The 12,025-nt window shown below is 36.2% G+C and overlaps 1 protein-coding gene across 1 annotated transcript in view; it reads right to left on the reverse strand.

Moving 5' to 3' along the window:
• LOC128238158 (potassium voltage-gated channel subfamily H member 2-like) overlaps positions 1-12,025 on the reverse strand; it is a 171,027-nt gene that overhangs the window by 66,803 nt on the left and 92,199 nt on the right. The window contains exon 5 of the mRNA XM_052953765.1: positions 7,728-8,105. Within this exon, the coding sequence (XP_052809725.1) occupies positions 7,728-8,105 (378 nt within the window). The remainder of the gene's footprint in view (positions 1-7,727; positions 8,106-12,025) is intronic.

Raw genomic sequence — 12,025 nt, forward strand, 5'->3', positions numbered from 1 at the left:
GGGAAAGTATGTTACAGTACAACTCAATGCTCATAGTGAAAGTATGTTGCAGTACAACTCAATGCTCATAGGGAAAGTATGTTTCAATTCAACTCAAAGCTCATAGGGAAAGTATGTTGCAGTTCAACTGAATGCTCATAGGGGAAGTATGTTGTAGTTCAACTCAATGCTCATGTGGAAAGTAGGATGAAGTTCAACTCAATTCCCATAGGGAAATTATGTTGCAGTTCAACTCAATTACCATAGGGAAATTATGTTGCAGTTCAACTAAATGCCCATAGGGAAAGTATGTTGCAGTTCAACTCAATGCTCATAGTGAATGTATGTTGCAGTTCAACTCAATTCCCATAGGGAAATTATGTTGCAGTTCAACTCAATTCCCATAGGGAAATTATGTTGCAGTTCAACTGAATGCCCATAGGGAAAGTATGTTTCAGTTCAACTCAATGCTCATAGTGAAAGTATGTTTCAGTACAACTCAATGCTCATAGTGAAAGTATGTTGCAGTACAACTCAATGCTCATAGTGAAAGTATGTTGCAGTACAACTAAATGCTCATAGTGAAAGTATGTTGCAGTTCAACTCAATGCTCATATTGAAAGTATGTTGCAGTTCAACTCAATGCTCATAGTGAAAGTATGTTGCAGTTCAACTCAATGCTCATAGTGAAAGTATGTTGCAGTTCAACTCAATGCTCATAGTGAAAGTACGTTGCAGTTCAACTCAATGCTCATGGTGAAAGTACGTTGCCGTACAATTCAATGCTCATAGTGAATGTATGTTGCAGTACAACTCAATGCTCATAGTGAATGTATGTTGCAGTTCAACTCAATGCTCGTAATGAATGTATGTTGCAGTTCAACTCAATGCTTATAGTGAATGTATGTTACAGTTAAACTTTATGCTCATAGGAAAAGGATGTTGCAGTTCAACTTTATGCTCGTAGGGAAGGTATGTTGCAGTTCAACTTTATGCTCATAGGGAAAGTATGTTGCAGTTCAACTCAATGCTCATGGGGAAAGTATGTTGCAGTTCAACTCAATGCTCATGTGGAAAGTATGTTGCAGTTCAACTCAATGCTCATAGTGAAAGTATGTTGCAGTACAACTCAATGCTCATAGTGAAAATATGTTGCAGTTCAACTCAATGCTCATAGTGAAAGTATGCTGCAGTTCAACTCAATGCTCATAGTGAAAGTATGTTGCAGTTCAACTCAATGCTCATAGTGAAAGTATGTTGCAGTTCAACTCAATGCTCATAGTGAAAGTATGTTGCAGTTCAACTCAATGCTCATGAGGAAAGTATGTTGCAGTCCAACTCAATGCTCATAGTGAAAGTATGTTGCAATTCAACTCAATGCTCATGAGGAAAGTATGTTGCAGTTCAACTCAATGCTCATGAGGAAAGTATGTTGCAGTTCAACTCAATGCTCATAGTGAAAGTATGTTGCAGTTCAACTCAATGCTCATAGTGAAAGTATGTTGCAGTACAACTCAATGCTCATAGTGAAATTATGTTGCAGTTCAACTCAATGCTCATAGTGAAATTATGTTGCAGTTCAACTCAATGCTCATAGTGAAAGTATGTTGCAGTACAACTCATTGCTCATAGGGAAAGTATGTTGCAGTTTAACTCAATGCTCATAGGGAAAGTATGTTGCAGTTCAACTCAAAGCTCATAGGAAAAGTATGTTGCAGTTCAACTCAAAGCTCATAGGGAATGTATGATGCAGTACAACTCAATGCTCATAGGAAAATTATGTTGCAGTTCAACTAAATGCTCATAGGGAAAGTATGTTTCAGTTCAACTCAATGCTCATAGTGAATGTATGTTGCAGTTCAACTCAATGCTCATGGGGAAAGTATGTTACAGTACAACTCAATGCTCATAGTGAAAGTATGTTGCAGTACAACTCAATGCTCATAGGGAAAGTATGTTTCAATTCAACTCAAAGCTCATAGGGAAAGTATGTTGCAGTTCAACTGAATGCTCATAGGGAAAGTATGTTGTAGTTCAACTCAATGCTCATAAGGAAAGTAGGATGAAGTTCAACTCAATTCCCATATGGAAATTATGTTGCAGTTTAACTAAATGCCCATAGGGAAAGTATGTTGCAGTTCAACTCAATGCTCATAGTGAATGTATGTTGCAGTTCAACTCAATTCCCATAGGGAAATTATGTTGCAGTTCAACTCAATTCCCATAGGGAAATTATGTTGTAGTTCAACAGAATGCCCATAGGGAAAGTATGTTGCAGTTCAACTCAATGCTCATAGTGAATGTATGTTGCAGTTCAACTCAATGCTTATATGGAAAGTATGTTGGTGTACAACTCAATGCTCATGGGGAAATATGTTTCAGTTCAACTCAATGCTCATAGTGAAAGTATGTTTCAGTACAACTCAATGCTCATAGTGAAAGTATGTTGCAGTACAACTCAATGCTCATAGTGAAAGTATGTTGCAGTACAACTAAATGCTCATAGTGAAAGTATGTTGCAGTTCAACTCAATGCTCATATTGAAAGTATGTTGCAGTTCAACTCAATGCTCATAGTGAAAGTATGTTGCAGTTCAACTCAATGCTCATAGGGAAAGTATGTTGCAGTTCAACTCAATGCTCATAGGGAAAGTATGTTGCAGTTCAACTCAATGCTCATAGTGAAAGTATGTTGCAGTTCAACTGAATGCTCATAGGGAAAGTATGTTGCAGTTCAACTGAATGCTCATATTGAAAGTATGTTGCAGTTCAACTCAATGCTCATATTGAAAGTATGTTGCAGTTCAACTCAATGCTCATATTGAAAGTATGTTGCAGTTCAACTGAATGTTCATAGGGAAAGTATGTTGCAGTTCAACTCAATGCTCATAGTGAAAGTATGTTGCAGTTCAACTCAAAGCTCATAGTGAAAATATGTTTCAGTTCAACTCAATGCTCATAGTGAAAGTATGTTTCAGTACAACTCAATGCTCATAGTGAAAGTATGTTGCAGTTCAACTCAATGCTCATAGTGAAAGTATGTTGCAGTTCAACTCAATGCTCATAGTGAAAGTACGTTGCAGTTCAACTCAATGCTCATGGTGAAAGTACGTTGCAGTACAATTCAATGCTCATAGTGAATGTATGTTGCAGTACAACTCAATGCTCATAGTGAATGTATGTTGCAGTTTAACTCAATGCTCGTAATGAATGTATGTTGCAGTTCAACTCAATGCTTATAGTGAATGTATGTTACAGTTAAACTTTATGTTCATAGGAAAAGGATGTTGCAGTTCAACTTTATGCTCGTAGGGAAGGTATGTTGCAGTTCAACTTTATGCTCATAGGGAAAGTATGTTGCAGTTCAACTCAATGCTCATGGGGAAAGTATGTTGCAGTTCAACTCAATGCTCATGGGGAAAGTATGTTGCAGTTCAACTCAATGCTCATAGTGAAAGTATGTTGCAGTACAACTCAATGCTCATAGTGAAAATATGTTGCAGTTCAACTCAATGCTCATAGTGAAAGTATGCTGCTGTTCAACTCAATGCTCATAGTGAAAGTATGTTGCAGTTCAACTCAATGCTCATAGTGAAAGTATGTTGCAGTTCAACTCAATGCTCATAGTGAAAGTATGTTGCAGTACAACTCAATGCTCATAGTGAAAGTATGTTGCAGTTCAACTCAATGCTCATAGTGAAAGTATGTTGCAGTTCAACTCAATGCTCATGAGGAAAGTATGTTGCAGTCCAACTCAATGCTCATAGTGAAAGTATGTTGCAGTTCAACTCAATGCTCATAGTGAAAGTATGTTGCAGTTCAACTCAATGCTCATGAGGAAAGTATGTTGCAGTTCAACTCAATGCTCATGAGGAAAGTATGTTGCAGTTCAACTCAATGCTCATAGTGAAAGTATGTTGCAGTTCAACTCAATGCTCATAGTGAAAGTATGTTGCAGTTTAACTCAATGCTCATAGGGAAAGTATGTTGCAGTTCAACTCAATACTCATAGGGAAAATATGTTGCAGTTCAACCTCAATGCTCATAGGGAAAGTATGTTGCAATTCAACTTCAATGCTCATAGTGAATGTATGTTGCAGTACAATTCAATGCTCATAGTGAATGTATGTTGCAGTACAACTCAATGCTCATAGTGAATGTATGTTGCAGTTCAACTCAATGCTCGTAATGAATGTATGTTGCAGTTCAACTCAATGCTTATAGTGAATGTATGTTACAGTTAAACTTTATGCTCATAGGAAAAGGATGTTGCAGTTCAACTTTATGCTCGTAGGGAAGGTATGTTGCAGTTCAACTTTATGCTCATAGGGAAAGTATGTTGTAGTTCAACTTTATGCTCATAGGGAAAATATGTTACAGCTCAACTTTATGCTCATATGGAAAGTATGTTACAGTTCAACTTTATGCTCATAGGGAAAGTATTTTACAGCTCAACTTTATGCTCATAGGGAAAGTATGTTACAGCTCAACTTTATGCTCATAGGGAAAGTATTTTACAGCTCAACTTTATGCTCATAGGGAAAGTATTTTGCAGCTCAACTTTATGCTCAAAGGGAAAGTATGTTGCAGTTCAATTCAATCCTCATAGGGAATGCATGAGTAAACTTTTATGTTGTCTGGAGCATTTAAACTGGTTTGGTTTAAGTTTTTTCTCTCTGTAAAAGTATTCTGTCAGAATAAATATATGTTGCATTAAGTAAATATAGTAAATACTCATAGAAATAAATCACAGAAATGTATATTATGTTGTAGATTCCAGTAGATTGGAAGCAAAAACAAACATGGACATGAATTGTCTGCAGAATCTTTTCATGCGTATTTAATGTAATGTTGTTTCATGTTCAGTATTTTAGAATAATATGAAGTATTGGGGGTTATTTTCCTTGTTCACAATAAAAACCTGGGCATTAAAAAAAAGCATCCAAGGGAATTTACCCCTGACAGTTATCTGAGATCACAGCTAACACAGTTATTTCCCTTGAACAGAAGTTTTGGATATTTTAACTTTTTTGTAAAAGATTTTGAATTGACCAGTCGCTTAAGCAATTACTGCAAATTCAATTGTTGAATTTTTTGGTTAATCCATTTGGCAACCAGTTGCTTATTTATTTATAAAATTTAATCCTGTAATTGATCAATTGATTGTTTGATTGCAACTGGTCAATTAAATCAGTATATTACACTAAAACAAATTAATAGCATTTAAAAACTACAAAATGAGTATCACTGATTATTATACTGTATTATTTAAATATAATAACTCAGGCTCCCTTCCATGCATGAGTTTGACAAGTGGTATACCACCAATATCTCCTTGGGCCTCTCATACGGAAAAGTTCAAATAAGGTCAATATGAAAGTTGACATAAGATTCAAAATATACCAATTTCTAAAAATTCTCGAAATTCTTTAGCAGTTAAAAACGGGATGTTCTATAATTTGGATTGTGTCAATCCCCCAATTTTTTTTTACCAAAATCCCGAAAAACCTTTCTAAATGCAATTGAACCTAACAATAACAATTGGGACACACATGGTGTTTCCGAGTGTTTCGTGAGAGGTATGAATGGCGTTGATTAGGCACTCGCTTGTATTCGAGAATTATTGATGAGAATCGGGCAATGCTCCCGGCTAAACAAGCTTTTCAATCACACTGATCAGTGCTACAGAATATTCTTATGTTGTGAGAATTGCAACACTTAGGCATGTCACTTTTATTAATCATATTCATACATCATAGGGATGTATTCCAGACAAAATGAATATCTTCTGCACTGTTTAGAAATTATTTTTAGCTTGCATGATGCAGTACCCTTTGTACCAACTGCTTAATTGTCGGCAAAAACATAATGCAGTCCAACAATGATACAGCTAACTCATTTTTCCGAAATACAAGCATATATAGTTAACGAAGACTTAACTGTGTTTACCCCCTAGAAAACAAAAACATTTGGCCAATCAATATGCTATAACAATAAGTGCAATGCTCTTAAGATGCAAAAACTAAATATCTTATGCACTAAGATCCCAAGTTGAAAGTTTTTACGTCATGTTTTTCCTTAAAGCGTTTGAAAAAACATTTATCCAAATGACAAAAAATGTCTTTGCACAGTCTTAAAAGGTCTTAACAGGGCGATCTGTCAGATCAAATGCCCTGCTTTCAAAGGAAAACATGAGCAAACAATGTATCGGACCATTAAAGTATTACTTTTTTCTAGACGATTTTACCACTGGCCCTATTGTGAAATACATTTTCCTTTTCTTTATACACAAAAAGGATGAAGTATTGAAATGTGTATTACTACATTTTCTTTACCAAATTGGACTTGAAAATAATTGTGGAAACCTTTTACATGTACAACTTTCAACGAAGCATGAAATTTAAGACATCATATGATGATTATAAACACTCAAACTTCTTGACAGACTGTCACCGTTGACCAAGAATTTGTATCAAGTCTGAAGAAAAAAAGGCTTCTTTTTATAGAAAACAAGATTTCATTGGGCATTTTGAACCTAGGTAATGAGTAATTTTATTTTGTTTATCTGATAATGGTAGTTCTATATTTGATTAAGGGACTTATTAACATCCTTGGCAAATGAAAATTGTACAGCGATCCAAGAAATTTGGAGCATGCCAGATGTAATGTGTTTTCAGTCATACCCATAACAAATATTTAGTGTGACAAATAGATCTAGACATTTTCAAAAATTGTTGCATATGAATAAATAAACGAATTTCACCCATTGTGTATATTTCTTGAGCCAGAGTTGTTATTCACTGTACAACAAACCTAAACAGAACAAACTACACATTCTATGAGGCAAGAAAAACACATAACTATAAACTCTACATCTACAGTGTGTGTATACCATGTGATAAATTACGTCATATATGCTACATCAGAAGTCAACATTTTTCTTAAAATGAAGACTTAAATCAAAGATAACTTTTCTTTTACTACATGATTTTAAATAAAACAAAGGGCAGTCTATTTCGCTTTAATAAAGAGCACTGCCTCTGTTTTATTACTGAAGTTTGATAAGGTGATTAGTTTCATCAAACACTTTGACAAACCTGCTTCCAAAAAATGTTTTGACAGTGCTACGTCAGACGGCCGTATTGTGAAAAGGTTTGTCGAAGTGTTTTAAAAAAACTAAACTCTCAATCAAACGCTTGTAAAAGACCGAAGGCGGAGTTCCGTAAGCAGCGTAGACTGCACTTTGTTTCATTTAAAATGGTGGAAAAATGGTGAAGTAATCTTTGTTTAAAGTCTTCATTCAAAGCAAAATACTGCCTTCCGACGTAGCATTAATGACGCAATATATCACGTGGTATACACAAACTGATCTATATGACCTTGAAGCAATTTTGAAGGTCAACATGAAATATAAACACCTACAACCAATTGTATTAAACTTTGATAAGTTGTCCGCATTGTTATCTTTAAGCTACATTGCTCATTAAAACAATTTAATTATATAATAGTTATTTAACAGTTATTATTTGATACTGACTGTCAAGTAAATATTTTGAATAACTCAGACCAAACCAAAACTTGACCAGTTTTATACAATTGGCTGCCGAGCAGAACAGGTAATAGTAAAGTACAAGTAATGAACATGGAATATTGTCTAAAACACTATTCTCTGCACACAACGCAAACCCTTATGGTTTAAGTATAAAATGACCTTGACCTTGAGAGCTGAAGGTCAAATATTAGTTTTACCTTGTTCCCTTTCTTTATCCTGGCCATCATTTTCTTTTGATCTTTCCAGTCCTTCTAGCGAAGAAGCCCTTCTTAGAAGGCCCACAGATGGAATAAGAAGACTATTTTCTTGCGGAATGGGTGTTTCACTCTTAACATAGTCTGATTGGTCAAGGTCAGCGGAGACCCTTGTCTCCGTGGTAAATTTTGTGGAAGCGGGAAAAGCATTGGAGTGTAGAATAGTGTCTCTTGAGCCATTGATTTGATTGAGGGGAACCGCTTCTTCGGGAATTGGGGGATTTTCTGGATCGGGTGAGCTGGCTGGATCGATGCCTTTTGATCGTACACGTAACTCTTTCCTGAGTGATGGAAGTTTCAGCTTAAAACTTCGATGCCGATCTAAAATTACAATACCAATGATTTATTTAGTTGGCATAAAAGTTAATTCAAGAATGTTTATAAATAACAGAAAACTTTTCAGCAACACAAGCTTTGGAAATAAAATACTATTAATGATCAAAGTTATTGTTCATCCTTCTCATCCAAAAAATTTATCATTAAGTGTGCAAAATAAAAATATAAACATGATGTCAGTAGCTAAACATGTTCAACCTGAGGAAACAAATCATTTCAGGGCCACAAGATAATAGTATTATTTCAAAAATTCAAGTCACTGTGGAGAAAATTGGAATGTTTTTTTGAAACTGAGATTTATTGGAATCAGTAATGCTTAAACAAAATTAATATATCATAATATTATTTTGTGACTTTCTATTACCAGCAATAACAATTAAATGTTAATGTAACTGGTTTGAAATTTAAAGCAATAACCACACTCAGATCTGAAAGGCATTTCCTCAGGGCTGAACCATGCATTTTAATGGCTGCACCTTGCATACTATAAAGGCACCATATATAATTATGGCCGCTCCATGTATACTAATGGCCGCGCCATGCATACTTATTGCTGCTCCATGCAATCTAATTGCCGTGCCATGCATACTTATGGCCGGGCCATGCATACTTATTGCTGCTCCATGCGATCTAATTGCCGCGCCATGCATACTTATGGCCGGGCCATGCATACTTATGGCCGGGCCATGCATACTTATGGCCGGGCCATGCATACTCTAATGGCCAGGCCATAGATACTAATGGCCGCGCCATGCATACTTATGGCCAGGCCATGCATACTCTAATGGCCAGGCCATAGATACTAATGGCCGCGCCATGCATACTTATGGCCGCACAATGCATACTTATGGCCGCGCCATGCATACTCTAATGGCCAGGCCATAGATACTCATGGCCGCGCCATGCATACTTATGGCCGGGCCATGCAAATTAATGGCCGCGCCTAGCATACTAATGGCTGAGCCATGCATACTAATGGCCAGGCCATGCATACTCTAATGGCCGTGCCATGCATACTTATGGCCGCACAATGCATACTTTTGGCCGCGCCATGCATACTAATGGCTGAGCCATGCATACTAATGGCTGCGCCATGCATACTTATGGCCAGGGCATGCATACTCTAATGGCGAGGCCATAGATACTAATGGCAGCGCCATGCATACTTATGGCCGCGCCATGCATACTTATGGCCGGGACATGCATACTAATGACTGGGCCATGCATAATTATGGCTGAACCATGCATACTAATGGCTGAGCCATGCGTACTTATGGCTTCACCATGCATACTAATGACTTCACCATGCATACTTATGGCCGTGCCATGCATACTTATGGCTTCACCATGCATACTTATGGCCGCACAATGCATACTTATGGCCGCGCCATGCATACTAATGGCCGAGCCATGCATACTAATGGCTGCGCCATGCATATTTATGGCCAGGCCATGCATACTCTAATGGCCAGGCCATAGATACTAATGGCGGTGTCATGCATACTTATGGCCGGGACATGCATACTAATGACTGGGCCATGCATAATAATGGCTGAACCATGCATACTAATGGCTGAGCCATACATACTTATGGCCACGCCATGCATACTAATGGCTGCACCATGCATACTTATGGCAGCGCCATACGTACGTATGGGTTCACCATGCATACTAATGGCTGCACCATGCATACTTATGGCCGCGCCATGCATACTTATGGCTTCACCATGCATACTTATGGCCACGCCATGCATACTTATGAATACACCATGAATACTAATGTTTGGAACATGCATAATAATGGCTGCACTATGCATACTTATTGCTGTACAATGCATACTTATGGCTGCAGGATGCATACTACTGCATTTTTATAGTAATCTGAGGGTCGATTGTGTAACTTTGCTGCATGGATACTCTTCATTTTTGCAGTTTTCACAACAAAACTTTCATACTTTACTGCTTGTTATTTACTCATTTTATTTACATATAAACACAGCAGTGATTCCTTTAATCACAATGTTGACTTTAAGAAAGTTCTAAACAAAATATATAGTTCTGTACAATCAGCCCTCAGAGTTTTTATCATTTAAGACAATAAGGAGTAATTGCAGCACAAAACAACATCAAAGCCATGATTATATAATCTTTTAATCCATTTCCCAAACAAATTTAAAAAACAAGCATTAACACTACAAAAAAGCTGTATAGTTGACAATAAAACATGGACAGATATAGGTGGTAATACGCCAGTTGCATGAGCCACACACATAAATCAGCCACCCTGCCATAATCTGAACACAGACGGGAACTGAATTCAAGAGCTGGTTGGCCAGTCCTGGTAATTACAAACCTATTGAACTGAGATTAGCATTGCCAGGCCTGGATTCATGGGTCTACTAGCCTAATTACTCCAAAACATAATTATCTCCAGGTGCATGCTACATAATGGCTGGCTAGACTTAGAATCAGGAAATTAAACTAGAATTTTAGAAGATATTTGAGTCCTATCTATATTTTTTTTGGAATCTTCTGTGAATTATTAGGCGACTTCTAGATTTTGACAAATATGCATACTTTTTCATGCATTTTTCTTTTAGCAGTCAGAGAAAAAAACATAAAATACAACACTTCAATATATACAACCATGAACACTGTCATAACTTACAAGGTTTCAATATTGCACAGCAGATTCAAAGTAAACCTTATAAATCATTATTTTCTACGGAAAGCTTGCTTCTACAAAAAATTGTATAAATATAAAAAAAGAATTGATTCCTTTTGTCAATTTCATCCCACATATAGGGATTTCACATTGCATCACATTGTACAGATTTAATATTTAATCCCATTGCAAAGATTATACATTTCATCCCATTGCAGAGCTTATACATTTCACCCCATTGTAGAGATTAACATTTCATCCCATTGTACAGATTTAACATTTCATCCCATTGTAGAGATTTAATATTTTATCCCATTGGAGAAATTTAACATTTCACCCAATTGTAGAGGTTTAACATTTCACCCCATTGCAGAGATATAATATTTCATCCCATTGTAGAAATTTAACATTTCATCCCATTGTAGAGATTTAATATTTCATCCCATTGCAGAGATTATACATTTCATCCCATTGCAGAGATTATACATTTCACCCAATTTTAGAGATTTAACATTTCATCCCATTGCAGAGATTATACATTCCACCCCATTGTAGAGATTTAACATTTCATCCCATTGTAGAGATTTCATATTTCATCCCATTGTAGAGATTTAACATTTTACCCCATTGTAGAGATTTAACATTTCATCCCATAGCAGAGATTATACATTTCACCCCATTGTAGATTTAATATTTCATTCCATTGTAGAGATTTCATATTTCATCCCATTGTAGAGATTTTACCTTTCACCCCATTGTAGAGATTTAACATTTTATCCCATTGGAGAAATTTAACATTTCACCCAATTGTAGAGGTTTAACATTTTTCCCCATTGTAGAGGTTTAACATTTCACCCAATTGTAGAGATTTAACATTTCACCCAATTGTAGAGGTTTAACATTTTTCCCCATTGTAGAGGTTTAACATTTCACCCCATTGTAGAGATTTAACATTTCACTCCATTGTAGAGATTTAACATTTCACCCAATTGTATGGATTGAACATTTCACCCCATTGTAGAGATTTAACATTTCACCCAATTGTAGAGATTTAACAGTTCACCCAATTGTAGAGATTGAACATTTCATCCCATTGTAGAGATTTAACATTTCACTCCATTGTAGAAATTTAGCATTTCACCCAATTGTAGAGATTGAACATTTCACCCCATTGTAGAGATTTAACATTTCACCCAATTGTAAAGACTTAACAGTTCACCAAATTGTAGAAATTTAACAT

Source organism: Mya arenaria, chromosome 1, assembly GCF_026914265.1.
Source record: "Mya arenaria isolate MELC-2E11 chromosome 1, ASM2691426v1".
Classification (NCBI taxonomy): Eukaryota; Metazoa; Mollusca; class Bivalvia; order Myida; family Myidae; genus Mya; species Mya arenaria.